The 25,195-nt window shown below is 35.3% G+C and overlaps 1 protein-coding gene and 1 long non-coding RNA gene across 14 annotated transcripts in view; one reads left to right on the top strand and one right to left on the bottom strand.

The window, feature by feature from the left end:
* The window catches only part of ADGRG6 (adhesion G protein-coupled receptor G6), a 109,626-nt gene that overhangs the window by 78,616 nt on the left and 5,815 nt on the right, over nucleotides 1–25,195 (top strand). For 9 of the 10 annotated variants that reach the window (XM_040697113.2, NM_001031071.3, XM_015284081.4 and 6 more), the window contains 12 exons: nucleotides 828–1,035; nucleotides 1,462–1,627; nucleotides 4,760–4,900; nucleotides 7,303–7,419; nucleotides 9,021–9,066; nucleotides 10,316–10,422; nucleotides 13,074–13,201; nucleotides 14,217–14,485; nucleotides 16,142–16,256; nucleotides 17,273–17,556; nucleotides 21,413–21,514; nucleotides 23,494–23,646. In XM_040697113.2, the coding sequence (XP_040553047.1) occupies nucleotides 828–1,035; nucleotides 1,462–1,627; nucleotides 4,760–4,900; nucleotides 7,303–7,419; nucleotides 9,021–9,066; nucleotides 10,316–10,422; nucleotides 13,074–13,201; nucleotides 14,217–14,485; nucleotides 16,142–16,256; nucleotides 17,273–17,556; nucleotides 21,413–21,514; nucleotides 23,494–23,646 (1,836 nt within the window). Of the gene's footprint in view, nucleotides 1–827; nucleotides 1,036–1,461; nucleotides 1,628–4,759; nucleotides 4,901–5,298; nucleotides 5,607–7,302; nucleotides 7,420–9,020; nucleotides 9,067–10,315; nucleotides 10,423–13,073; nucleotides 13,202–14,216; nucleotides 14,486–16,141; nucleotides 16,257–17,272; nucleotides 17,557–21,412; nucleotides 21,515–23,493; nucleotides 23,647–25,195 lie in introns of those variants that run through there. The other variant, XM_025148731.3, reaches the window with a different exon arrangement.
* On the bottom strand, nucleotides 529–24,852 carry LOC107053005. Of its 4 annotated transcripts, none has more exons than XR_001465890.4 (3): nucleotides 24,768–24,852; nucleotides 2,074–2,198; nucleotides 529–1,648 (listed from the first exon to the last, which is right to left on the bottom strand). It is a non-coding gene; the product is annotated as an uncharacterized LOC107053005 (long non-coding RNA). The 4 variants fall into 4 exon arrangements; XR_003074340.3 differs by having other exon boundaries at nucleotides 2,078–2,198; XR_001465891.4 differs by having other exon boundaries at nucleotides 2,085–2,198.

Here is a 25,195-nt window from a genome sequence, read left to right as displayed (position 1 = left end):
ATAGCAAAAGCTGCATTATAAAACACAGCTTTAAAAAAAACCATAGTCAGATGCAGACCAAAGAAGACTCATCTCTTGAAATCTTATTTGTGATTATTCAGTAAATATAAAATATTTTGACATTGTAAAACGTAAGTATTTACATAGTTTTCTATCCAAATGGCACCAAGCATTGTTTAACATGCAGTTTGTACTCATGCTTTGCCACTGGACACAATATCAACCTTTCCTTAGTAGGAAGATTTTTCTCATGAAATTTGCATCCACGTTGTGCTTGCCCAGCCCTCTGAGTAAGAGTGCAGTCACACAAATGAATTGATAACATTCACAGTGGGGTCAGACTTTCACCCCAGAGATGAAAAGTGAATATTTTGTCAGTAACAGTGAACTTTGGGACACACTGATTTCACTTCAAGGGGGAAACAGAAGCAGGTGTTGATTTGTTTTTGTTTTTGTTTGGTTTTTTGTTTTGTTTTGTTTTGTTTGTTTGTTTCCCATTGAAAAAGAGGTGATATCAGAAGGACAAGAAAAAAGAAAATATGCTTTTATTTCTTACTCCCCCTTTCTATCAATCAGCCCTTTCAGTAGCTGCTCTGATCAAACTCAGATCAAATTAATGTAAAGCAAGACACAACCAACAAGGACAGTATATAAGAATTAGCAGGTTATATATGCTTTAAACAAAAACATGAATGTGGTAAAATAATACAATTTCATGTTTATTACAAGTACCACAGAAGATGCTCTTTCAGTAATGAGGATAAAAAATTGTATTTCTAAATTACCTCAGGATCAATACAGATTATTTATTATTTTTGCTTTGACAGAAAATGCAGCTGATATTGCCAATCAGCTTCTGAATCTCACCGGTGAAGGTCAACAGCTTACCTCAGACAAAGTAAACGATGTTGTCCAGAAACTCAAAAAAATTGTGAACGATGAAGAAATTGATGAATCTCTTGGTTCTACCGTGGTGACAATTTTTTCCAATATTCTAAACAGTTCAGACAGTGTATTGGCAGCATCATCTTCAGAGTAAGTATTTCTACATTTGCTTTTAAGAAAATTTAGGAAATTGATTCATTCTTCCATATAAATACCATAAAAGAAATCAATTTTTTCTGATTTCCATGAAAAGAAATTCCAAATGAGATAAGCAGATATTTTTTCTTGTAATAAAATTAATGTACATGACAAAATATTTTAATGGAAAAGAAGACTGCTGATGAATGACACAGCATCTATTTAGGTGCTGTCAGAAGATAATTTCAGGACCAGTGAAATGTAAATCAGACAAATTCTATCAAAACCTTCTGCATTCAAAAGATACACATATATTTACAGCCTGAATTTTGTGAATACAAAGGCGGGTGACAGAAACATAAGAGGATTGCCTTAAGGTGAAGAGAATACATGCAGAGCATATAGAATAGAATAAAATAATTTTGTTTCTGTTTTCAGAGCTCTTAAAACTATTGACGCCTTGGCTTTAAAGATCCAATTCACAGGACCATCCATGAGTATTTCAACACGCAATCTTGCACTTGGAGTATCTTCTGTGAATTCAACTTCATTCAAAGGTTCTTCTTTCAGTGTCAGTCCGCAGAATAATGCATCTGATTTCCAGGTATGGCATGAGCAGTTGTGTCTGAACATGAAATGTGACTGTTATTCCAAAGATGTTTATTGTGTTTTTTATAAAACTGTTTCCAACACCCTATTTCCACTCTCCCTCCCCCCCCACTTTCTATTTCCTTTTTCCTATAATCATCCAAACAGGTTAACGCAGTATTTCCTTGAGTGGCGGGAATACCAAATAGACCCCCATATGTTCCATACAGATGTAAAGTTATTTGAAATTATTTGCTTACAGCTTATAAATCCAGAGTAGATTTTATCTTTTTTTTTTTTTATCTAATGAAAACGGAAAATCATCTTTTACAACTTGTTGTGTTACCCATTGTATACTAACAACCCTATCAATGCATTTCAGGTTTAGCATGAGACAAGTAAATGTAGATATATATGTGTAGCTTTCTGCAGATATTCAACCTTCCCATATAGTGTAAATACCTACTACTAACAGGGGCCTAAGGCTGATCCAGTTGTCCACATGAAGGTTGATAGGCTAGTTCTGCCTGGGATGTCCAAGAGTGTTCAAGACATTCACATAGGGCTTCAATGATCAGCAGAGATGTCTGAAAAATAAAAGGACACGTCCTTCAAAATGCAGAATGGTCTCCAGTACTACAGCACAGGCTGCTGTAGTTTTTTGCCATCACCTCACAAATATTTTTTCATCTTTTTTCACAAATGAAAATGCACAGGAATCTAAAACCTATGAAATAGCATTTGAGATGCACAGTACCTACTGGGATTAAACAGAAAAACAAAGAAAAACAAACAAACAATAGAAATCTACTATAATGTGGGCCAAAGAACCCAAATCTGGACTCAGACTAAACATGGCATTATGATAATGGTTGAAGAATAATCATCAGAGTGTATGCATCTAATGGAACAAAATTCATTTGTGCAACAAGCTAGCCAGATATCAATCTCATCTTTATATAACCTACTATGTACTTTAAAAACAAAAAAAAAAAAAACAGTAATGAAGCCAGTGTTTAGTAGTACCTGTAGTATAGGCTATAGGTTTTATTTGCTCTTCATGTAGACTTTGGAGCAAAACTCAAATGATAATTTAAATAGATGCAAATGGATTGAATGTAATTGTTTTCACACATTCATATCCATAGAAGTTTCAGCTAAACTTTATTTGAATCAATTGTATTAGAAATGTCTGATGATTTTAAATCTACTTTTGTTTAGCTCTCAATCCCCCTGCCATGGGCAGGGTTGCCACCCACTAGGTCAGGCTGCCCATGGCCCCATCCATCCAACCTGACCTTGAACACCTCCAGGGATAGAGCATCCCTGAAGTTCAATAGCTGATCGTTCTTTGATTGTTATCAAAAGAATATTTCTTCTCCAGATTTCATTCTGTATTTATGGAAAGAGGAAAGGAAAAATTCTGAAATTCGGTTTGGGATGTTTGCATGTATAATAAGAATTACCATCTGTGGCTTGAGAACATCCAGGAATTTTCTTGCCCTGGAATAATTTATTAGAGCACTGTCTAAATAATCATAAAATCAAAACTCCATCAAGTTATTTATAATGTTCCTTTTGGAACACAAGATTGTTCACAGACTTTTACATTTCCAGAATTCTTAGCACCCTTTCTACCAGAAAAGCCAGCAACAATTGTGGTCACAGTTGCTATTTTCCATGCCTATCAAGAAAGATACTTGCTATCCCTGCTGGAAGAAGCTTCTCCTGTGAAAGTACAGGATTTTTACCAGCAGTATGATGATCTAGGATCATCAGGGAGCCTTAAAGTCTTTAAACTGTATGTCAGAGTGTTTCCAGATTTTCTTTCATATTTTTTCTTGAAGTAGTTATCAAGCAAATGTAACCATGGTAATTTGGAAAGATTCTATTTTAGTCCCTTTTGTCTTTATGTTTCTTGCCAAACCTTTGACTAAATTAGGTTATGGTGATTCATATTATTAAATTGTTCCTGTAATATATCCCTGCTTCTTCATAGAAACCTCTTCCATTCGATTTGCAGACAGTACCTAATGGGACATCTTTATTGCTTGCGTATCTTTTACTTAATGTGGCAGAATTACACTTCGACAGCCTTTTATTCAAGTGCATTTAGCCCTGTTAGGGGATACCTACGAACTACTTAGTAATTTCCAATGTTGCCTTCTAATCACAGTAAATCACCGAAAATTTAGAATTTGAATAAATCTATCAGTAGCCTATGACCTCCTGTAACCTTCTAATTACTAATGATGCTTTTAGAATCATATGATTGATCATCAGAGACATAAATACAACTTGCCTCTGAAGTAGTCAGGAGTGTGAATTTCCTTATCTTGCAGTAAAATTCTTGAAGGCCTTTACAATAGAGCCAGTATTAGATGAATTACTCCCTGTCTCTGATGGATAGCCTGGTACACATTGAGTTTGCCGTGGTGTAAGAGCAGGCAGTCATAGACCTACTGACAGATAGCTAATGAGAAACAAGTTTGCATCCTCATTTATCTTTGCTCACTTGATGCATCCATGTGCCATAGAGAACTTGTAGCTGTCTGGCACATTGCCAATATTGATTGTCCTCGTGACAGAAAATGTAATTTTTTGCACTGCATTGCATGATAATTGTAGACTGGTGACACTAATTATTATTTTAAAGTCTCCGTTCTGTAACATAGAAACTATAACAGCTAGTAAGAGAATGCAGATATTAGATCAAACCAAAAACTACAACTAAAGAAAGAAGGATCAGAGCATATGTTTCTGTTTAAAACATTGTTTGGTATGAGGAAATATATCTTAATGGTTACTGAAAAATATTAGGACTGCTATTATTGCAATCTCAGTATTTTCAAATCATCATTATATCGGTGAAACAGGGTTTTGTTTTATTTTGTTTTGTTTTGTTTTAATATACTGTCATCCTGTAGCAAAAACTTATTTTCATGCTGTGTGTGAAAAAAAACTCCACAGCTATTTTTTTCCAAAAAATTGAATTGTATCTTCCATAGGTACAGGTAAAATTAATGTTGAAAGTTCTAGTCCAGTGTTTTAGACATCTTCATGAGGGGTTTGAACACAGTTGTGGACAGAGGATGGCTTGCTTTTTTTTATGAACATGTTCTTTTCTTCTGCTGTTTTTATTTAACAGATAGACTTTGACAAGGATCAGACAAATGCCATTGCTTCTGTCATTCTCCCACCAAGTTTACTGAAGAATTTAAGTCAAGATGACTTTGAAGTTATATCGAGGGCTCAATTTACTTTCTTCAATAAAAATGGTCTTTTTCAGGTAAACTTCAGTGTGTTTGAAGTAATTTCAGCTAGCTTAAGTCAAAGGCAGCTGCTAAAAATTTCCTGTAGGAATCAGATGGTGATAGCAAATGTAGACATTAGTGACATTTGAATTCAGAGTGAAAAAATAGCCATCCACATTGAATTAGTGTGAATAATTTAATTGCAGTACATTCCTGTGACATTGACGTAAACATTTTTTTCAGAGTAATCAACGGCAAGCTGGATCCCATCTGATTACAATCAGTGTAGAGTAGCAAGGCCCTTGAAAGGGAGTATCTTCTATAGAGGTGCTTTTATTCAAGTCATTGATGCTCAGTGGTGTTGGGTTCTTTTATATCAGTTGGGAATTTGGCCTGTAATGCTGCTTACTGTTCCTTCTCTTTTCCTTGACAGAGTTGACTGAAAGTCGTGCCCAGTATACTTATATCTATTCTGAAATTCTGGACTGATTACCACTGGCCAGAGGACATTTTTTTTCCTATACATACTATTCTTTTTATGTGTTTTCATAAGCAGACTTTATTTTAATGACTTCTGGATCTATTTACAGACAACCTATTCATGGAATAAGGATAACTGTATTTGTACCTGAAAACAGAAGGGACCCAGATTGATGCTTTTTCTCTTCTCCTTTGTGTCCCTGCAGATACCAATCATAAATACTTCCCACATGTTTAAGGCAAAAAAAAAAAAAAAAAGAACTTAATTAATAAGGAAATGTTTCATAGTGAACTGCAGGCTGCTACAACTCAGAAGGATTTAGTTTGTTTTAGTTTGTTTTCCCATTAGTATTTTAAGTGACCTTTGACTCTTGTGCATCTGCAGAACTCTGTAGTAGTATTGTATTGTTCCTATATTATCATTTTTATTGACAGTGTATCCAGATTCTTCAGATAATCAAGGCAAGAAATTACCCATGACCCTCAGTTACCTTCTAAAATACACCCTGAAGTATGTTTAACCATTTAAAATATTGTTCACTTTAAGGCCACTTTTTGGAGAAACAGGATAAATATTCTTTAATATAGAAACCAGGAAAATACAGATATAGGATTGTCATAATTACATAAAATTATACCAAGTCTAAATGTGTTCTTTAATGGTGATTTTAAGTGATTCTTAATCATTCGCTGAAGACCTGTCAATGTTTTTTGGCCCAGTTTGGCCCAGTTCCATGACTAAATGGGATGGAGGGACTCACGGACACATGTTCTGGGAGAGCGGGAAGGGGGAAAAAGGGAAAAGGTAGGGAGATGGGCCTAAAAACAAAACAGTGTCAACAAGCTAAGGGAGAAAACTAATCTACTAAGTATGATAGCAGAATGCAAGATAGCATAATATAATACAATACATGATGTTATAATGTGGAATATTGATAATAAAAAATCATAAAGCCATGACAAAACCAGAAGAAAAAAAATCCAGTGAAATATGCAACTGAAATTCTGTAAGCTGCTTTATCATGGAAAGGAATGCACACATCCTAGTGCAGGAGCAGGCATTAGTACCTCAAGCAAAGGAGCATAGTGCCAGTTGTGACCGCCTAAGTTACAAAGAGCTACTGTCTGACAGATGTGACAGTGTACTGATAAGAGATAAGCTGGAGACCAAGGGAGATACCTTAAAACCTCTAAAGTGAACACTTAATTTTTGGCAGTTGTGGTAGGTTGTATCCTGGAAGTTTAAACTTTCTCGTTTCCCAAAAGGACAACCAGCCGTATAGCCATTCAGGCTTTGATGGAACTTCTTCACAGGAAAATCAAATTTTCAAAGCACTACAATTTTAATAAATTCTCAGATTCCAAGGAAAACTAATCTTCTGGAAAATTCTCAACCTGATATTTTTCACTTAAAGATATAGGAGGTATTAGTGTCTTCAGTCTTCTATTTACATTCCCACTAAATAAGACCTTACAGTATTCCTTTGAATATCTTTACTGTATGATTATAAGATGGAGGATGGCTTAACAATTATACACAGGACATACGATATTCTCCAAAAACTTTGCACCTAATAAAAAAATATCATCAACAACAGGACAAGAAAGATGGTTCATTCTCCCGTAGGGAAATAACCTTATCATATCATGGTTTGTTATCTGCTACATTGTTTGAGTTACAACTTTGGTGGCATTAGACAAAAGGGGAAAGGATGCCTTCTAACCTCTCATTGTAATAATGCCAACATATATTTACAACTATGAGGAAAATACGGAAACTTCCATGAAGAAAATCCATTATTTTATTTTATAAACAGAATGTTATTACATTGTGTGATCAAAAGTGCAAAAATGCTGACAGTTTATTTGTTCTGGCATGCTGCAAAAATGAAAGTGTATTCTGGCTTTCTTTGATGTGCTGTGTAAGCAATTGTGTTTTTTTCTGAATCTTTTAAAGGATGCAGAAACTCCTGGCAACTTGACCAGTTTTGTGGTGGCATGCAGTATTGGAAACATAACTATTCGAGATCTTCAGGAATATGTGAAGATTACAATTAAACATACCAAAATTCAAGTAAGAACAGACTGATTATTCAGAAGAACAGGAATGCAGATTATATATAAAAGGGCTGCTTCAAAATTAATGCCTCCTATCTTATCATCGTGGCCCACAGCCTCTGTGGCAGATAGTGGTATGGTAGTAGAGATTGAACATTCTGTTGCTGTGTGACAGATGGCAGCAGACAGGCAGTCTGACGAGATGCCATCTGACATGGACATGCATTTGAAGCAAAGGTGTGTCACTGAATTTCTCCATGGGGAAAAGATGTCACCCACTGACGTTCATCAACACTTGCTGAACACATGTGACCACTTGTGGAGACCAAACAGTGGATGGCAATGAGTGGTGCGTTTCAGCAGTGGCAACAGCAATATTGGGTCACCTCCACTGGGGCACATTTTTAAAACAAGCATGGCATGCAGGCTTTTGTTCTTTGCTTGCAAAAATTCATAGCTAATGGTGGTGACTATATTGAAAAATAGCATTTTGTAGCTGAGAATTTGCTCCATCAAGTGGTGTAATCTGTTGTAGTTTCCATGGAAATAATTAGGAGGCATTACTTATGGAGTAGTTACTAGTAGTAAAGGCTGAGCATATAGCTTCATTGATTTTAGCAGATTTTGTATATAAACTCAAATGTAAATAATATCTCTAACAAAGCAAGTAAGGAAAAAGCAAAAAATAAATGACCTTTCTCATTCTCACACATTCCTAATCCATCCATGATTTATTTGAAATACTACTGATTCTAGCACTCAGAGGCAATTTGTGCCAATAACTGTAGGTAAAACCCCTGTTCATGATCAGCTTATGACAATGTTCTTGACCAGGGACATTATTTATTACACTGGAATTTTAAAATGACTTAAATTCTTTGATTCAACATAAATTTCTTCATTAATAATTCCCAAAGGTATTTTTTTGTTATGTGGCTTCCTGTACAAAAAGAATGGGCAGAACCACATTTTTAAAGAGTACAATTAATTCATGGAAATAAAGCCTGAGTGCTACCCTTTGTTACCTACAGTTTCAGTTAAAAAAAAAAAAAAACCACAGCTGCCAGCAGTTACTGCAAAATAGAAAATAGCATTAGAGAAATGAAGAAAGATGATGTTGAAATTCAGTACGTAAGTAGATTTTTTACACAGTGAGAAGCTGGTTCATAATTTTCACATTTCAATTAACTTCACTTCACTTCTTGGTTTTATAACTATTGAAGGCTACACACAGTAACCTCCACTCAAATTCAGCAGACCTTGCATAGTTGTGAGGCCAGTTACATAGAAGATTCACTGAGAAGTCCTGAGGATGTAAACAGTAAAAAAAAAATTTAGACTTTGTAAAGACATCATACTCATGGATTACTTTAGAGAGACAATAAAATATTCTCATTCTAAGGATGTGGAAAACAACAGTGAACAGGAATAACACTCCATTTTGTAATCTGTACAAATCTGTTGTTCTAGCAGAATAAGGTCTAGCAGAATTGTACATAGAATTGTACTATCTTTCTAGCAGAAATGTACATAGAAAAACATTTTCTGAAAATGTATATGCTGATGAGATATGTATCTGAAGAGGTATAAAATGTCTACTTTTTTGTGTGTTCTTAGGAAGATCCTAAGCCTACCTGTGTCTTCTGGGATATGGCCAAGAATGGTAAGTTTAAAAATACTATCTTTTGTGTTAGTAAAAAATCTGTCACTGTCTTTGTTCCTTTTTGCTTCTTTATCTGTTTGAAAAATTAGGCAACATCTTTAGACTACCATTTCTTCTTGCTAGTAAAATCACTTGTAAAAGCAGATGTTAAATATTCTTATTAAAAATTTTGCTTGTAAGCTTGGTTAACATTTTACATTTGTAACATTTCTTTATTTTTCTGTATCTGACAGTGGTTCTTCACCGATCCGTCTGTATGTGAAAATCAGATAGTAATGCTAATCAGATACATATATGTTTCTTAGATATCCTGCTAAAATTCATTGTCCAACATAGCACATGAAAGTAGGAAAGTTGATCAGCAGCACTGAGGAGAATGTAGAAGAATAAAAACAGAGAGAGAAAAGAAAGAACTAATTAGTAATCTAAATTTATAAAGCACATCTATGGAGAAACACAGTTTTGAGAGATTTTGGAACATCACAGTCTTTTGAAAGATTTGGTCTTGAATTGGAGGTGAAGTTATGGGGTATGACAGATAATTTGCAGAATTTTTCCTAGAGTTGGCAAAATGTCCTTAAGAGTTCAGAGAACATGAACAGTTTCTCAAAATTAGCTCGTGTTTGAGTGGGGGAAAAAAATGAAAGAAATTATCAGAAATATAAACATAATTTTTTACTTTTTTTTTTTTAATAAAATCTTTCTACCTTTATTTTTCAAGAAAATGGAATAGGAGGAGGATAATTTACTTCATGTTTTCTTTAAGAATATCTGAGATTATCCACTCTGACCTTCTGTATCACACACTGCAGAGAGGAAGGGTGGGACTCTGCTTGTGGGCCATAAATGCTTTCATGTGCCTGGGGATATGTGAGTAGGAGGAAGGCAGGTGCAAACATCACATCAGGGTGGTAAAAGGGAGTTCTAAAACCATTGTATTGTTGGGTAAAACTAAGGTGTGTCTAAATGCATGATCCTTGTTCATTAACCAAAAAATTCCCTAACTTTACTATAGCCCTTGCTTCTTCTCAGGAGGACATTACTGGGACATTTGTCTGATGGAATTCTCATAGAAACTAAGAAATCTAACACTTTCATCGTTAATGATTGATTGCTTCTAATATTCACTTGTGTTATATATTTATTATTTATGCATTGTTGCATTTGCTTAATGCAAAGATGAGGAATCCAGTGAAAAGATCATAGATGTTTGTTGGGAAGTAAGGTTACTCCTTTTTCATTTCTACAGGTGGCAATGGTGGCTGGAACCCTACGGGCTGCAAAGTGCAAGCAGACTCCAATGAAAATGAAACGGTTTGCTTGTGCAACCACCTCACACATTTTGGGGTACTCATGGTAGGCAAATTCTTATTGCTCACTAGGTTATCTTTCCTAGGAACCGTGGTGTAGTTTTTCTTATCGGTCAAGACATCTACCTTCACTCATGTTTGTTTTGTGGGTTATTCCTTTTGTACATGATTTTTAATTTCTATACGACATTTTTCTCCTTATTGCTATAAAATTTTCTTTTCATAACAAAATATCTAATGATAATGATTCAAGAATAAAGTAAGAAATAAAGTGAAGTGGCTAAATAAAAAAAATCCAACAAAATGTCCCCATAAAAGTACTCTGTATTTTGAGAAGTACTGTGCAGCAGAAGACTTTGGGCAAAGACTTCTGAGCAAATAGCATACTATATTATCCAATTTCAAAGCCAGTACATGCCTGGGTGTGAAAGAAGGCCAGAATAAGACACTGTAAAGTTAAGGCACAGTACTAAATCTTCCACTAGCAAAATGGAATAAGTAGGAAAATGTTCACAGAAAAAGAAGTAGAGAAACAAATTTTTTAGAGGAAGAGGTGAGGCACTGGTTTCAGAACAAAAAGCAGAGCATTGTATTTTTAGGGAAAATGATCCGGGGGAAAAACGTGTCCTGAAGTCAGAGTAGTAGCTAATAAGAATGAAAAATCAAGACAATGGAACACAGTAATTCTACCTCATTCAAGGGGCTAAATCGCAATACCTTATTTTACAAAATTGGTAAATTCATATGTGCTCTTTTTTAAAAAAAATATTTTTGATCAGCTTTGCTCTATTGCTTTGCAATAGAGACTTTTTCTTGAATCAAATCTGCCCACCAAGGCCTGGTACAGAACATATATAGTTCCTATTTTATCAGAAGATTAGCCAAAACCTCCAGACTGTGCAGCTGAGATAGGTAAAGTTTAGCATATCAGGAAGATGGATGAGGGTACCTTCCACCTCAGGAGCATGATTTCTCTAATATTCGGATGTCTTCAGCAATTTGTCTGTTTGATGTGCTTTTGGAAAAAAAAAAAAAATCTCAACATGAAAAGAATGGATTATTTCTCTCTTAGCTTAGAATTCTGTGGGTTTTTTTGCCCCTCAGTAATAGGCCCAACTTTTTTTTTTTTTTTCTTAAGTCCAAAATTAGTATTCTTTGGCCTGTGATTAAGAACTGCTGAAAATTTGTTGACTTCTTATCACAGTAATGCTCCTAGTGAAAATAGATGTTTTTTGGTTTTGTTTTTTGGTTTTGTTTTCTGCTTTTTTGTTTTTGTTTTTTTTTTTTAATTGTTACATTGACAAATTGGACTTCTCTGTGACAGGGAGCTGCAGGCACTGACTTTTTCAGCTTTGGCTTTGCGTAGCCTTCCTAACAGAGCTGCTCTCTTCACATCACACTCATATGTTAATAGGAAATAGTCATAAGCTTTTTATCTTTTTGCAAGCTAAATTGTGGTTTTGTTTCAATTTTCATCCTTGAAGGGGTGGGGGGGGAGGGTGGGAAGGGTTTTCTTTGGAATATATTCAATGAGTTCCTTCTCTTCCCTAAATGCTTTACTGACATTAGGAAATAAGGGAGAAGTTCTTTGAATTTGGGCTGTATTTCAATAGATTTTTACACAGTTTTGACCCTTCCAATTGCTTTTCCATTTCAATAATCATATCTGACTTTAATTTAGATATTAAATTGTTTTCAAATAACAACCTCTTTATATATATAAACAGTTACAAGGTTGGGACAGAGTTTGAAAAGCTGCATACAGCTTCTTCATTTTTTTTTATTTTTTTTTTTAATTTTTCTGAAGAACAGCACATTCTGTAGCCTTCTGGTGGTTCTTTCTCCTAGATGTTGCTATCTTTTTTTGCTAGGGAAGACAGTTCCACTGACTGTAGAACAAATTATATTAATTGCTAGTATTTGCTCACACTCAGTCCGTGGTGATATGGATTCAAACATTCCCATTTTTTCTTTCCCTTAAAAAAAGGAAATAACCCTGGCATTTATTCTCAGACAAGACTATGTGGCAATTACAGTTGGACAGAGAACTGGAAAAAAAAAAAAAAAATCCCCAGATGTTCCTACTTCATTTCCAATCTTTTTTTGAAATGTTGTCACTATTTTTCTGAGCAATTCTATATATAACTGTAGTTTGCATGTCAAAACAAACCATAAATGCAAAGAGCAATATCTTGCCCTTGATTTCACCCATAGATGATTAGCTAAATTGTTTCTCATGAGCTTCGAATAACAAGAAATGATATCAGAAACTCCCCAGAACACTGTGCATTTTATTATGAACAATTTTTAAGTTACTTTTTTATTAGACATTCAACATAAGTATCTTCTTAAAGAGAGTTGTGCATAAGCAAGTGAAGTAAAAAATATATATTTTATATAGGAAGATTTTTTCCACAGGAGACCATTGAAATTCCTGGTACTGAATTGTAAGGAGTAGCATCAGGCTCTGTCTATCTGCTGAACCGAGGAGTTATAATTCTCACAGCACAATGTTTTCAGGAGCAATGGGAAGGAAGTGAGAGGTGTAACAACTATAAACTAAGTATACTCGGTAAACATGAACCCTGACATCAGAGTTATACTGTTATTGCCAAAGTGTTTCTAAGTTTCACTTGACTAATTACCAAGTAAGAGTGTTGTGCTGCAACTGACGCCTCTTCCTCCTGTCTCCCATAGGACCTTCAGGGAACCGCTACAGAAATAGATGCACAGAATACCAAAATCCTCACATTCATCACTTACATAGGCTGTGGGATATCGGCTATATTTTCAGCTGCAACTCTTCTGACATACATTGCATTTGAGTGAGTACTAGTCCTGTAAAAAATTACACAAATGAGGTACACCTGTGTGATAAATAAAATAAATTAGCCATATGTTTTTCTTATTCTTTCTTGCATAGGAAGGGAAACATTTGAAAAACAAATTCTGGGCACAAATATGGAAGTAGATTTTTTTTTTCAAGAAACATAAGTTCAAATTCTCTTCTGTTTTCAATGTGTTGTGCTCCCCAGGCAAGGCAACAAGGTTCATGGGGCCCAATATGTTCTCTTTCATGAGTACAATATCCTCTAGATTCAAAATAGATCTATATTATAAAATCCACAGCCAGGCTTACTGTGTGGAAAAACAAACAAACAAAAAACCAACAACCATGAAGCTAAGTTATGGACTTTTTCAACAATTTTAACAAGGGATTAAAGGAAAAGCAGGAGTTTTTTTAAAAAAATACAGTTATACAAACAGTGAAAAGAGAAAATGAAGTCCCATCAATTTAGAGCAATCATCCTGCCATTCTACTAAAGGATAGCTTTCTGGGGGAAAGAATAGGGAGCTTCTGTCTTCAAAAATAGTTCTAAATATCTCTAATAATGGCATTGCTATTGCATTACCTAAGGTATAGTGTTCTTGTCCAAGATGGCAAAGTTGCCCCACAGTTCATACATTTCAATGTGTCTCAGTTACAGAAAGAGAAAAACAAACAAGCAAACAAACAAAAATCCCTGAAAACAACAGCAGTAAAAGAAACCAGAATATGTTGCACTGGATGATACCTTCTAAAAAGTAGCAGATGTATGAAGTAATTGGAGTTGATCTGGCCAGCTATACTTTGAAAGTTTACTGTTAGGTTTTTTCTGTCCTTATTTTAGGTACACAACACATTGCATTGTGTTTAATTTGAAGGTTTGCTAATGCAAATAAATGAGTTGATAAAATACTTCGACAATTAAGTAGCTCGTTAAGGGCCCAAAAAAGTGCTGGCTTTCCCTTGGGTAGTTGGAAGCAATTAATCTTATGTTTCTGTATTTCTCTCACTAGGAAGCTAAGAAGAGATTATCCTTCCAAAATCCTGATGAATTTGAGCACAGCTCTGCTCTTTCTGAACTTGACCTTCTTGCTTGATGGTTGGATTGCATCATTTGACATAGATGGCCTCTGCATAGCCATTGCTGCACTTTTGCACTATTTTCTTCTGGCCACCTTTACATGGATGGGACTAGAAGCTGTTCATATGTACATCGCTCTAGTGAAAGTGTTCAACACCTATATACGGAGATACATACTGAAGTTTTGCATCATTGGCTGGGGTGAGTTCAGTAGATGCAGTTTTTACATAGTGTGCTTTTTGAAGTTATGTTTTATAACAGACCTATATCACAGATACAAAACAGAATCAAAATCAGTCTAAAGTTTCTTTCCCTCACCCTGAGGTGCTGGCACACATCCAGCTGAGGACTCTGTGTCACAGAGACCAGAGTTCCTGTGGATAGTTCAGTGACAATACACTGGAACTGGCAATCTCTGCCTGAGGAGAAGCAGAGACCAGAACACTAGTCTTTCCAAAGAGGCCAGCATGTTACTGCCATATCAGAGATGAAAAACCATGACATAAAATAAATTCAGATACCATCTGAGTTTAGCAGTTGCTACAAAGTCAGTGGGAATCTTCACACTGGCTTTCAAGAAGCTCTCAATGGAGTCTGCAGTTTCTTGCGAAAAAGTACAAAGTCTAAGGTGGAATCAGAAATGACCAAACTTTCCTGAGCTTCCTCAGTGTTTAAACAACAGAGAGATCCTTCCTGCCCTAAGAAGTATACACTGTAGGACTGAATTTGAAAATTTAATACTGAAAAATAACTGTAAGGCTCAAGCAGAAAGGCTTCTATTCTTCATTTTTTTTTAATATCAGGAATCTGTGCCTTCTGCTTGAATGCACATATTGTGTTTGAAATAATACAGCACAATACAAAACCATTAACCTCATGACTAGAGCACTGACCTCAGTCCAGCTGGTAATTGATGTCTTTCCATTGGCAACTAGCATCCTTTTTGGCAACATTAGCAGAGGACATGGACTGAGTGGTAGGAAAAGCAAATTAACCTCTTCCCCCTTTTAATCTGTTTTTTCAGTTCAGGAATAAGACATGTAAATAAGGCATGTCTGGAAATGTACATTTGTTCCATGTGAGTTGTATCTCCCTGTGCACATAGTTCTCTTCCACGTAGTTTTCTTATTATTTTCCCAAAATATTATTTTTACTATATTAATAAATAATTACTTTTTACTATATTAATAAATAAACATAAATAATTTATTCTGGGGTTTTCTTTTTCCTTTTTTTTTTTTTTTTTTTTTTTTGGTTGGTTGGTTGGTTTGGTTTGGGTTTTTTTTTGTTTGTTTATTTGTTTGTTTGTTTGTTGATGTTTAAGTTAAGGGCATCTAATGTTTTAGAAAAAGTTAAGATATTTTCAGCTGAGAGAAGCAGAGGAGAAATTACAGGTTGGAGTTCATGTTCCCTGGCTCCTCATCCTTCTTAAATGACATCAGCATCTCTGGAAAGAAATTCCTCCAAAAATATCCCAATCCCAACTCTTCTTTGATCTTATTGTTTCAGTAATTTGTTAGTCTCCTCACTTCATTATGAGAGCATGTGTGCAAGTCCTTTGAGAGAATTACCTTGTCACATCCTTATGTAGCATTTTCGAACTTAAAGAAAGGACATTTTGAGACTAGTTCATTAATACTTATTAGGTACTTAGCAAATTTTATACATTTTTACTGTTAGCAAAAGTGCGTTTTCCTCTACTTCTCTATGTAGTTTTCTGACATAGAACTACCTCGGGATATAACATATACCTATACCATAGCACTAGTGTTGGAAACATTGATAATTCAGCTTTAGCACAGTAATCTTGAAAGTTTAGGGGTTTTGAGAGCAAACTACGATGTTCTTGTTTTACAGGTTTGCCAGCTCTAGTGATAGCAATTGTTTTAGCGAGCACAAATAAAAATGCAAGTCGTGTTTATGGCAAAGAATTGTACGGCAGAGATGCTACTGGGCAAGGAGGAGACGACTTGTAAGTATTTACAATCTCTTACAATTTAGCATTTAGCATGGAGAAAAAAGAAAAAGCATTATCCAGATAGCTTTGGAAAAGTCGAGTGTGAATAAAGCAAGCAAAATGGACAAAATTGTCTCCTAATTGTTTTGAATCTGAAATGCAAAAAAGGCTATGAGGAACTTCAGAGAGAAATCTGCATTACCTAGGACCAAACACCCCTTTGACAAAAAAAAATATTCTGTTTCAAAAAAATAAAAATACTTGCTTTGGTTTATCTTAAACAAACTCCATGTCCTAGGTATGAGCATAAAAAAGTAAAACAAAAATAGTCTTAATTTTTAAATAAAGGACGTCATTAACTTTCTGTCTTTTTTTCTTTATGTTCAGATTAAAATCTCCAAATGCAATATATATATATATATATTTGGCTCTTTGTTACCTCATTTTCTGTTTTTTGACTGCTTAGTCACAATAGACAATAATGTAACTCTGTGTTTTTTACCCTAGTATCATGATAAGCATTTCAGCCATTTGATACTAGAGGAATGAGCTAGATCTCTTAAATAGCTGACTGTCAAATTGCTGCCTCAAAGGACTACCTATACTGCTTCTTCACAACATGTGAGTTGTCCTTTAGTTGAAGTGGCAGAAACTTGAGATTTTGGCAGTGAAGATCCAAGCTTGCCTATTCTGTTAATAAAGCATCCTATGCTTCACACTGAGGAAGGTGGAGAAGCTATTTGTATTGAGCTGTGTGATGAGATTGCAGTTCCCAATGCTTATATCTGAGATCAGGTTTTCTTTCTAATTAGTTTTAATTACAATGAGGTACAAACCTCTGATTTCTGACAAGATGCTAGTATGGGCTGTAGTGATTTAAGATGTCACTGGTCGTCATCCTACTTAAAAATTTTAAATTTTGTTTGAAATTATAGCTCTGCAGCAGTGGAACCAGATGTAGACAGATTTTTCTTGTAGTTAAATAAATGATGTTTTGCACTACCTGAAAATGATTGTAATTTTTTTTACAGCTGCTGGATCAAGAATAAAGTTGTCTTTTATGTGACTTGTGCCGGATACTTTGGAATCATGTTTCTCTTGAATGTTGCCATGTTTGTGGTGGTGATGGTACAGATCTGCGGGAGGAATGGGAAAAGAACTAATCGAACACTAAAGGAAGAGATCCTGAGGAACCTCCGTAGTGTGGTCAGCCTGACCTTCCTCTTGGGCATGACATGGGGCTTTGCCTTTTTTGCCTGGGGTCCCTTAACTCTGCCGTTCTTATACCTTTTTTCCATTTTCAATTCATTGCAAGGTAGGCTGAATTTCTTTTTCTTGTGAACGAACAATATTTGAGCTATTCTTGTTCTGAGAAATCTTACATCCAGTGTTCCATCTGGAGAACTCAGATCCAAGTTCTCTGGATCTTGCTCTGATACTGAAACATCATTTGTTTAGCATTTTGTGGAACACTTGTACCTACAACATGTGGGTTAAAGGTGTTTGTTTGATTAATTAACATTTCAAGGCCTTTTAAATAAAATGCACAGGATTATAAATAATGTATATATATATATATACATATATATAAATTTCTACCTAACAGTCTGCAGTGATTTCTGCTGATAGACGCTGTATGACCTTCAACATTTCCTTTCACTGATTACAATAAATATAGGAAGCCTCTTTCCTTTATTTATTCCTGTAGGAAATTTGTAAGGCTCATAACTATTTTATTAAGCCACGAAAACTCATAAAGAGCATTCAATGTGGAGAGATAGCACAGAGATAAATTATATTATTTGGTTCCTCAAGGAAAATCCAATGACTGTTGTAGGTGGGTTTTGTTGTTGTTGTTGTTTACTTTGCTGGAGTTTTGAATATTTTACTTTTGCAGTGTGGTTAATCCTTCTGAAAAATGCTATAAATTGCAATGAGTTATAGTTTACAGAATAATATTGTTGACATTTAGAAGAATTTCAGCTCAGAGCTGATTTACTCTGTATAAAATGATGTAAGAATCTCCACCACTGCTTGCCCTACTCATTAATATAGAAGAGCAAAAGCATATGGAAAGCCTACAAAGGTCATTGGAGGGGTATGTATTAAACTACACACACATTAAAATGAAAAATATAAATTTACTCAGGGAAAAGAAAAAAATCATAACAAAAAGTAAACCCGAGGATGTCATTAGAGGAGCATGTATTATGCCACACAAACACTGAGATAAAAAAATACATAATTTTCCAGGGTCAGCAAAATATCTTCCCTTAATGGAAGAAGTACTTAATGTAACACTGTGTGGATTTTATCTGTTAGGGTTGAGACATATTTACTGCACTAAAAAGATTTATTGAGCTTTCGTGGAAAGAGAATGATGTTGATTTTGGTTTGGTTCAGTTTCAACCTGAAATGCTAGGCAAAATGGCAAAAATGATTTGAATGTGGGGTTCTTACTAAAGATTTTTTTTCCAGTGGACAGAGTCTGATATTCCCCCAGGCGCATAATGAAGTATTTGCTGTAATGTGTCTGTGTTAGAAATTCAGAAAGGCCTAGAGAGATTAAAAGCATGGGAAGAACATGAAAAAAGATTAAGACTCTGAAGAGCATGCCAAGGATGAAATTCAACAAGTATTCTTTAACCAGATTTTCCAGTGCAATCAATTAAGCATGTGCATACAGAGTCCTCACAAGGTTGACCACCACTGCTTAAGTCTCTGTGGGGTAATAGTACAGTTCAATGGAAAAACAGTAGGTCAGAAGATGAAACCAAAGCCCTGAGGAGTAAACACAAGAAGATGAGCGATGTGCTTTTCATGGATTACGGTAGCAAAGATGGCATAGTCTACATTCATACAGGTCATAACAAGCACAGGAAGATAATAATCCTGTATCTGAAAATGCTTATTGATGTGTCTTTAGCTTTAGGCAAAGCTAAAGAGACCAGGAAAAGAATATCTCAAATCACCAGTAACTGGTGCAGCACACATCTACCTAGAAGTAAAGGGATGAAATAGTACAAAAGGAAAAATAAGCATGTGTATCAGGAAGCATTCTCTAGCATCCAAAAATAATTCATTGTGGCAGGTCTTTCAAAAGTATTAGCATGAGCTTAATTACTGAGCCTTCCATAAGTATCTCTATTCTTTCTCTCATGTTTGTGAAACCTGTGCTAGTGTTTTAAGCTGTACCAGAAGCCTCCATCGACCTAGTTTTCTGTGCACTGGCAGTGAAAACAGTACATTGCTGCAACTACTGGTGTTACTGTACTTTGCTATTACATCTACATAGGAAATGATTTTTCTCTCTTTGACGCTTAGAGTAAAAAATCTGGGAACATCTCTTTTTTGGCTGCTCATTTTATATATGCTTGGGCAAGCCAAATACTTTCAAGTTAGAGCCAAGCTAGAGCCAAGCCTAGGGTCTGATTTGTCTCTGGGAAACAAAACCAAAGCTGTGTTACTAAAGCACATTGTAAACTTAATGAATAATGAAATACGGAGAAAAACATTTCAGAGACCAAGCCCAGACAGGGCAAAGGCAAAGTACTTAATTCAGTGCATTCGTTTTGTAATACTCTAGACATAGGCATTTTCTTTTTTAACCACTCAAAATGTTCCAAATATTCACTACAATTTAATTAAACATCAGTTTAATAAGTCAGTAGTAATGCAGAAGTCCTAAGAGGTACTGGGATACAAACAACTGCACGTCTCTGAACAAGTAAGGGCTGCTAGAGACTGCATTGGAACTACTCTGTGCTTAAAGAAAAGCACACACAGAAGTATCTTACTAAATGAAAACACAATAACGAGATTTGAACAGAGGTTGCATCTGTTATGCATTAAGGTACTTTCCTTACATTGTGCTTCTCATTTTTCTTTTGCCATTTTTCATTAATGGAAATGTTAACAAAGTTAACTGTTTCAGTTCTCTAACCTTGGTGGTTTCAACCTGGCCTGAGAGCCATAAGCAAATACACTCAAAATTCAATGACCAGTGTTCAATGACCAACCAAAATTACCTCAGCATTTTGAAGGAAATAGGATAATTCTATGTACCAGATCTGCTTTTCCAACCTATATCCTGCCATTGCATTCTACTAGCTGAAACTTAGTGGGCCATTAGTGTATGGAGATGTACATGAACATCTTAAGGGAACAGTCTTTGAGGATGGCACTTAACTATGTTGCCTACTTTATGTAGCATTTATTCACCTTTAAGATATAATCATGTGGGATTTGGTAGTAACATTTGCCATCAGGTGTTCAGCCTTACATTGGCTGACTCCGAGGGAATAAGAGTAGAATTGAGAACAGACCAAGACAGGGAAGGATGGAAGATTCCACAGCTGGTGCCTGTCTGAGAGTGCCAAGAGCACAAGAGATGTCCAAGTGCTATATTTAGCTCCAAAATATCTCTGTAGGATGATTAACTTGTACCATATGCCCTACTGGAGACCTATTTACCCCATGGTAGATGCCCATCTTCTGTCTTTAATGTAAATAGCTTTATTGCTTAAAAAAAGTGAAAACTACAAAAATATTCTTAAAGACTTTTATTGCAATTGCATGCACAAACCAGGTAATTTTCTTCAAAAGTATGTGGACACCTAATTAGTAGTTGCAAACATATTCTTACCATTCTCATAATCATTTCAAGTACATTCATGTGATACATGTAAATCTGAGTGCATGCTTAAGTGCCAACTTCAGGATTTCAGGTTATGAAAGTATACAGTATTGTGGATATAGAATAGGAAGAGGTAAAATATCTTCTTGCTAACTGAACAGAGTCTGTATTTAGTTTGCAGTCTCACTCTTGCAGCCCCATTGAGTGCAAAGTTTTCATTTGGTTCAAAGACAAAATCTTTTCATGATTTCCATCTAAGCCAAAGCATAATTAAAAGATCCACACTGAGCTGGGAATGAATCAGCTGGATATGAATGTCAATTAAAGGGCTCTCTTTTCTCTCTTCTGATATGCCAGACACTTGTATAGCAGCAAGAGGATGGGAAAGCTTTAATTAATTCCCAAACATATTAAATGAGGCATGTGGATAGATGACAAGATTTGTCTTTGCTTGTACTTCATAGTCTTTTGTTATCAGATTTTAGACAATCTACTTATCCATTTAAAATACATGTTCTATTTGCTTTTGTTAAAGGTTTATTTATATTTGTATTCCACTGTGCAATGAAAGAAAATGTGCAGAAACAATGGAGGAGACATCTATGTTGTGGCAGATTCCGACTGGCAGACAATTCAGGTAAAAACAAGTCATGGTTCCTTATTTTCTGCAGTAGTCTGGAAAAGTCCAAGCAGCCAGCTTGCTATGTTAATTTTAAAATAATAGCATATAAGCCAGAGATGTTGAAAAATAGATTAATCATAGGATATCACTTCACTTCAAAAACAACAATTGCCAAGGGATTTTTCAAATATCACTTCATAAAAAGTCTCAAAACTTTTCTTTTAGTTTTCCATGGAAGGCAACTGGTGAATTTTGTAGTGCTATACACGTGGTTTTGGAAGGCCTTCTGGAGCCTTAAAAAAATAAATAACAGTCCAGATATTCAAATTCTGTCATTCAAAAACTAATCTTAATCCTTTTTCCCTGCTAACTAAATTATGCTGACTAAATTTTTGACTATTGGGTTGATAGAAGATTGATTCTAAAAAGTCATTTGAAGCTGTTCTGCCCTTCACCATGTTAATGAGAGAGAGCAGCAGAGACTCGGAAACACAGGAAATTCCTATTGCAGAAATCAGGTTAGGTTCCAGAAATGATGTTCATCTTTATCTGTGTGGAAGGAGAGCACTGCAAGAGCTGTCCTTTGCAGCAGTTGGTTTGGACACCTCAGAGTGTCTCCTGTACCTTTGGCCATTTTGGATGATGTTAGACTCCTGTGACGTCCTTTGCTGTATATGATTTCATAGTTTTGGACTGCATGATTCTTGCTCTGTGACTGGGATCCAATTCTACAGATAGTATAAAGCGACATGAGCTCCTTGCCTATTGAGATAAACCAACCCATCCTGAGTTACTGCAGTGCTCCAACTGCTTCTGTGTCCTTCCTGTTTTGATATCCATATGCTATTTCAAGGTTATAAGCAAATGCCTTGCCATCAAGAATTTAGCTTTGCCTTGTTCAGTTTTGTTTAGGAGATGCATTCTCACTGTAAAATTGTAAACTATGAAACTTTTATGCTTTCACTACAGTAAAAATGTCTGAGTCATAATTTCAAAGAGTTAATACAAACTAGGAAAAATGAATTCATTCTGAACAGACATCCAAATCATTTCTTATGTTCAATTTCCATGTGGTTTGTGTTGTAACTCCTGAACTGGAAAACACAGATAGATGGAATTATTTCCAGATTTTTATGCTGCTGTTGGGCAGCCTGTGGAGCTGATAGAAATTAAAACCTGAAGGATTCAAGTATGTCTGTGATGTAATTAATGTGCTGTTATTACAGCCAGGCCATCACCTCTGGTTTCTTTTATTCTCTGTGAATCTGACAGGGTTTGCAGACAGAAGTGAGCCAAATGTGATCCTGAATTCTTAAGTGATTGAAGTGAACTTTAGAGCATGTTATGATAAAGCAAAGAAAAACACTGCAACAGTGTCATTGCTAAATCAGAGAAGTAGTAACTTATATACTGTAGCAGTGTTTTGCCGTAAAAGCCTTCTCTTGATTTAAACCAGAGCTAAAGGAAACCATGTTAATTAGATGCCTTCTGTGATTTTCACCATAGTACATATAGTGAATTAGAATAATAACCAAGATCACTGTGTGAAACTACTCGTATCTACCTGCAAGTATACAACGCAGAAGTATTGGTTTATTTATTCTGAAGGATACTGATACTGGGAAACATATGATGAGATTTTCATTGTCATTTTTCACCAACAATTTTATTAGTATTAGTTAATTCATCTAATTTTTGAAGTTGATCCAATGTAAGAGCCTACAGTGTTAATGGTTCTGCCAAAATTTGTGATATACTGTGTAACCATTATTATTCATTGTTATTAATGGTGCAACAATATGCAAAGCCATGTAACAGCAAGTACAAATTACTTGTGTATTATCTACTTCAGCAGATTAATCCCTCAAACAGTAAGACCACTGTAAATGCTCCTAGTGCATCTAATGCTTGAAATGTATATAATTGAATACATTAGGCATTTAGTACAATTACTGATAGTAGTTCTCAATCTTAAACTTTTCAATCATTTTCAGATTGGAGCAAGACAGCAACAAATATCATAAAGAAGAGTTCTGATAATCTTGGGAAATCCCTATCGTCCAGTTCCATTGGCTCCAATTCAACATACTTAACATCCAAATCCAAATCTACAACAAATACATATTGCAAACGAAGTAGCCATACAGGTGAGTTCTTGTACTGTAACACAGTAGATCTGTGGATACTTACTTTTGTGTTAAAGGTACACTAGTGACTTCTACCCAAAGATTAATGTGAGAAAATATCACTAATTTTTATAATTACATTGTTTTTAATATATGTGTTACTGTTTAATAAGAATCTTAACCAAATATGCAGTACAACTAATGTATAGTTCTGATCTGAGTATGTTTCTATGCTAAACAAGTAGGGATGATGACATTTTTTTTCCATAGTACTTTCCCCTTTCTGGATAAAAGAAGATAAGTTCTATTATCCTTTTGTAAACACACAGTAACCAAAGCACAGAGGGATGACGCTTGTTATCCAAGGTAGCATGCAAGCTAGCAGCACAGTTGGAAATAGGAATCAAGTATTCCAAATCCAAGTCCTCAGTTGATTCACTCAGCAAAACTGCTTCCATTTGACTGTAACACATTCATGGGTAAAGAAACAAGTGGAAGCTACTTGGAAATTAATACTGCTTTCCCCGAGTACGCACAGTTTTTCCGTTCTACAAATAGCATGCAGTATTTACTGCTTATCTATTCAGACGTCAGCGGTGTATGTAATAATAGGCATCAGTATTCCACTCATGCTGTAAAAATGTGCTTATTTTAAGAACACTCTAACGGAACACAAAAGGAGAGGAGCTGGAATTATTTGCAACTTTGTTTGCTTATATCAAACTATTTCAAAAAATCACCTAAATATCTTCTGAAATACTATCTATAGTTCTTTGTTACTGAGTTTTTGTTAACTCATGTTGTCTTATCGTGTACTCGCATAAACTTACCATCAGAATCCTCTCCTAAAATGTAGCAGAAATAAAATCTACATACGTATTTAATCCAAGGGGATTTATTTTCTTGTTTTAAAATATATGTTATGAGAACTTTTCTAGAAATGAATTATATGAGTTTACTGGAAGTCCCCAGGGTCTCATTTCTGATGTTCCAGTCTTCCTTCTAGTTACATAGCATATTCTCCAGGAAATACCTTCCTATTTTTATTGATGATCATTTCCTGGTTCCGTTAGGCACACAACAATTTTTGTCTAGAAATCTGTACTATTAGCATAATAGAAGCATTGCATTGCATTCCCTACCTCAGCTGTTCCAGTGGACTTGTCTGGCATGACTGAGGAGGTGAGCATCGTGCCCTTGCTGCTGCAAAATAGCCTCGGATCTGCCAACAGAGAGTTCCCATTGGTACTCTTGTTGAATCAATAGAAAGGCCCTCAGCACTGCAGATAAATGTTTTCTCTTGGGCTCAGGGCTTTTAATTGGTCTGACTACCAAAGTGACTTCATCCTGGAGTTTTTGCAATGCACTTTTGAAGCCAAACATTAAAGCAGTTCCAGAGAAGAATTAAGTTTGAAGAAACTTACAGTTAGGAGCATGATCATACACTTTCTTCAAAATTGTGAGCTTAACCCCATGCGTAAATTATATCCTAAAGGAGATTATAATTAGTAATGTAATTGTAGCATGTTTTCGTATTTTGTGATTATTTAGTGGACATTAAGGGAATATC

The sequence above is a fragment of the Gallus gallus genome, chromosome 3, assembly GCF_016699485.2.
Source record: "Gallus gallus isolate bGalGal1 chromosome 3, bGalGal1.mat.broiler.GRCg7b, whole genome shotgun sequence".
Lineage (NCBI taxonomy): Eukaryota > Metazoa > Chordata > Aves > Galliformes > Phasianidae > Gallus > Gallus gallus.
The sequence above is the reverse complement of the archived record's forward strand: the minus strand, read 5'-3'. Positions and strand labels throughout refer to the sequence as shown.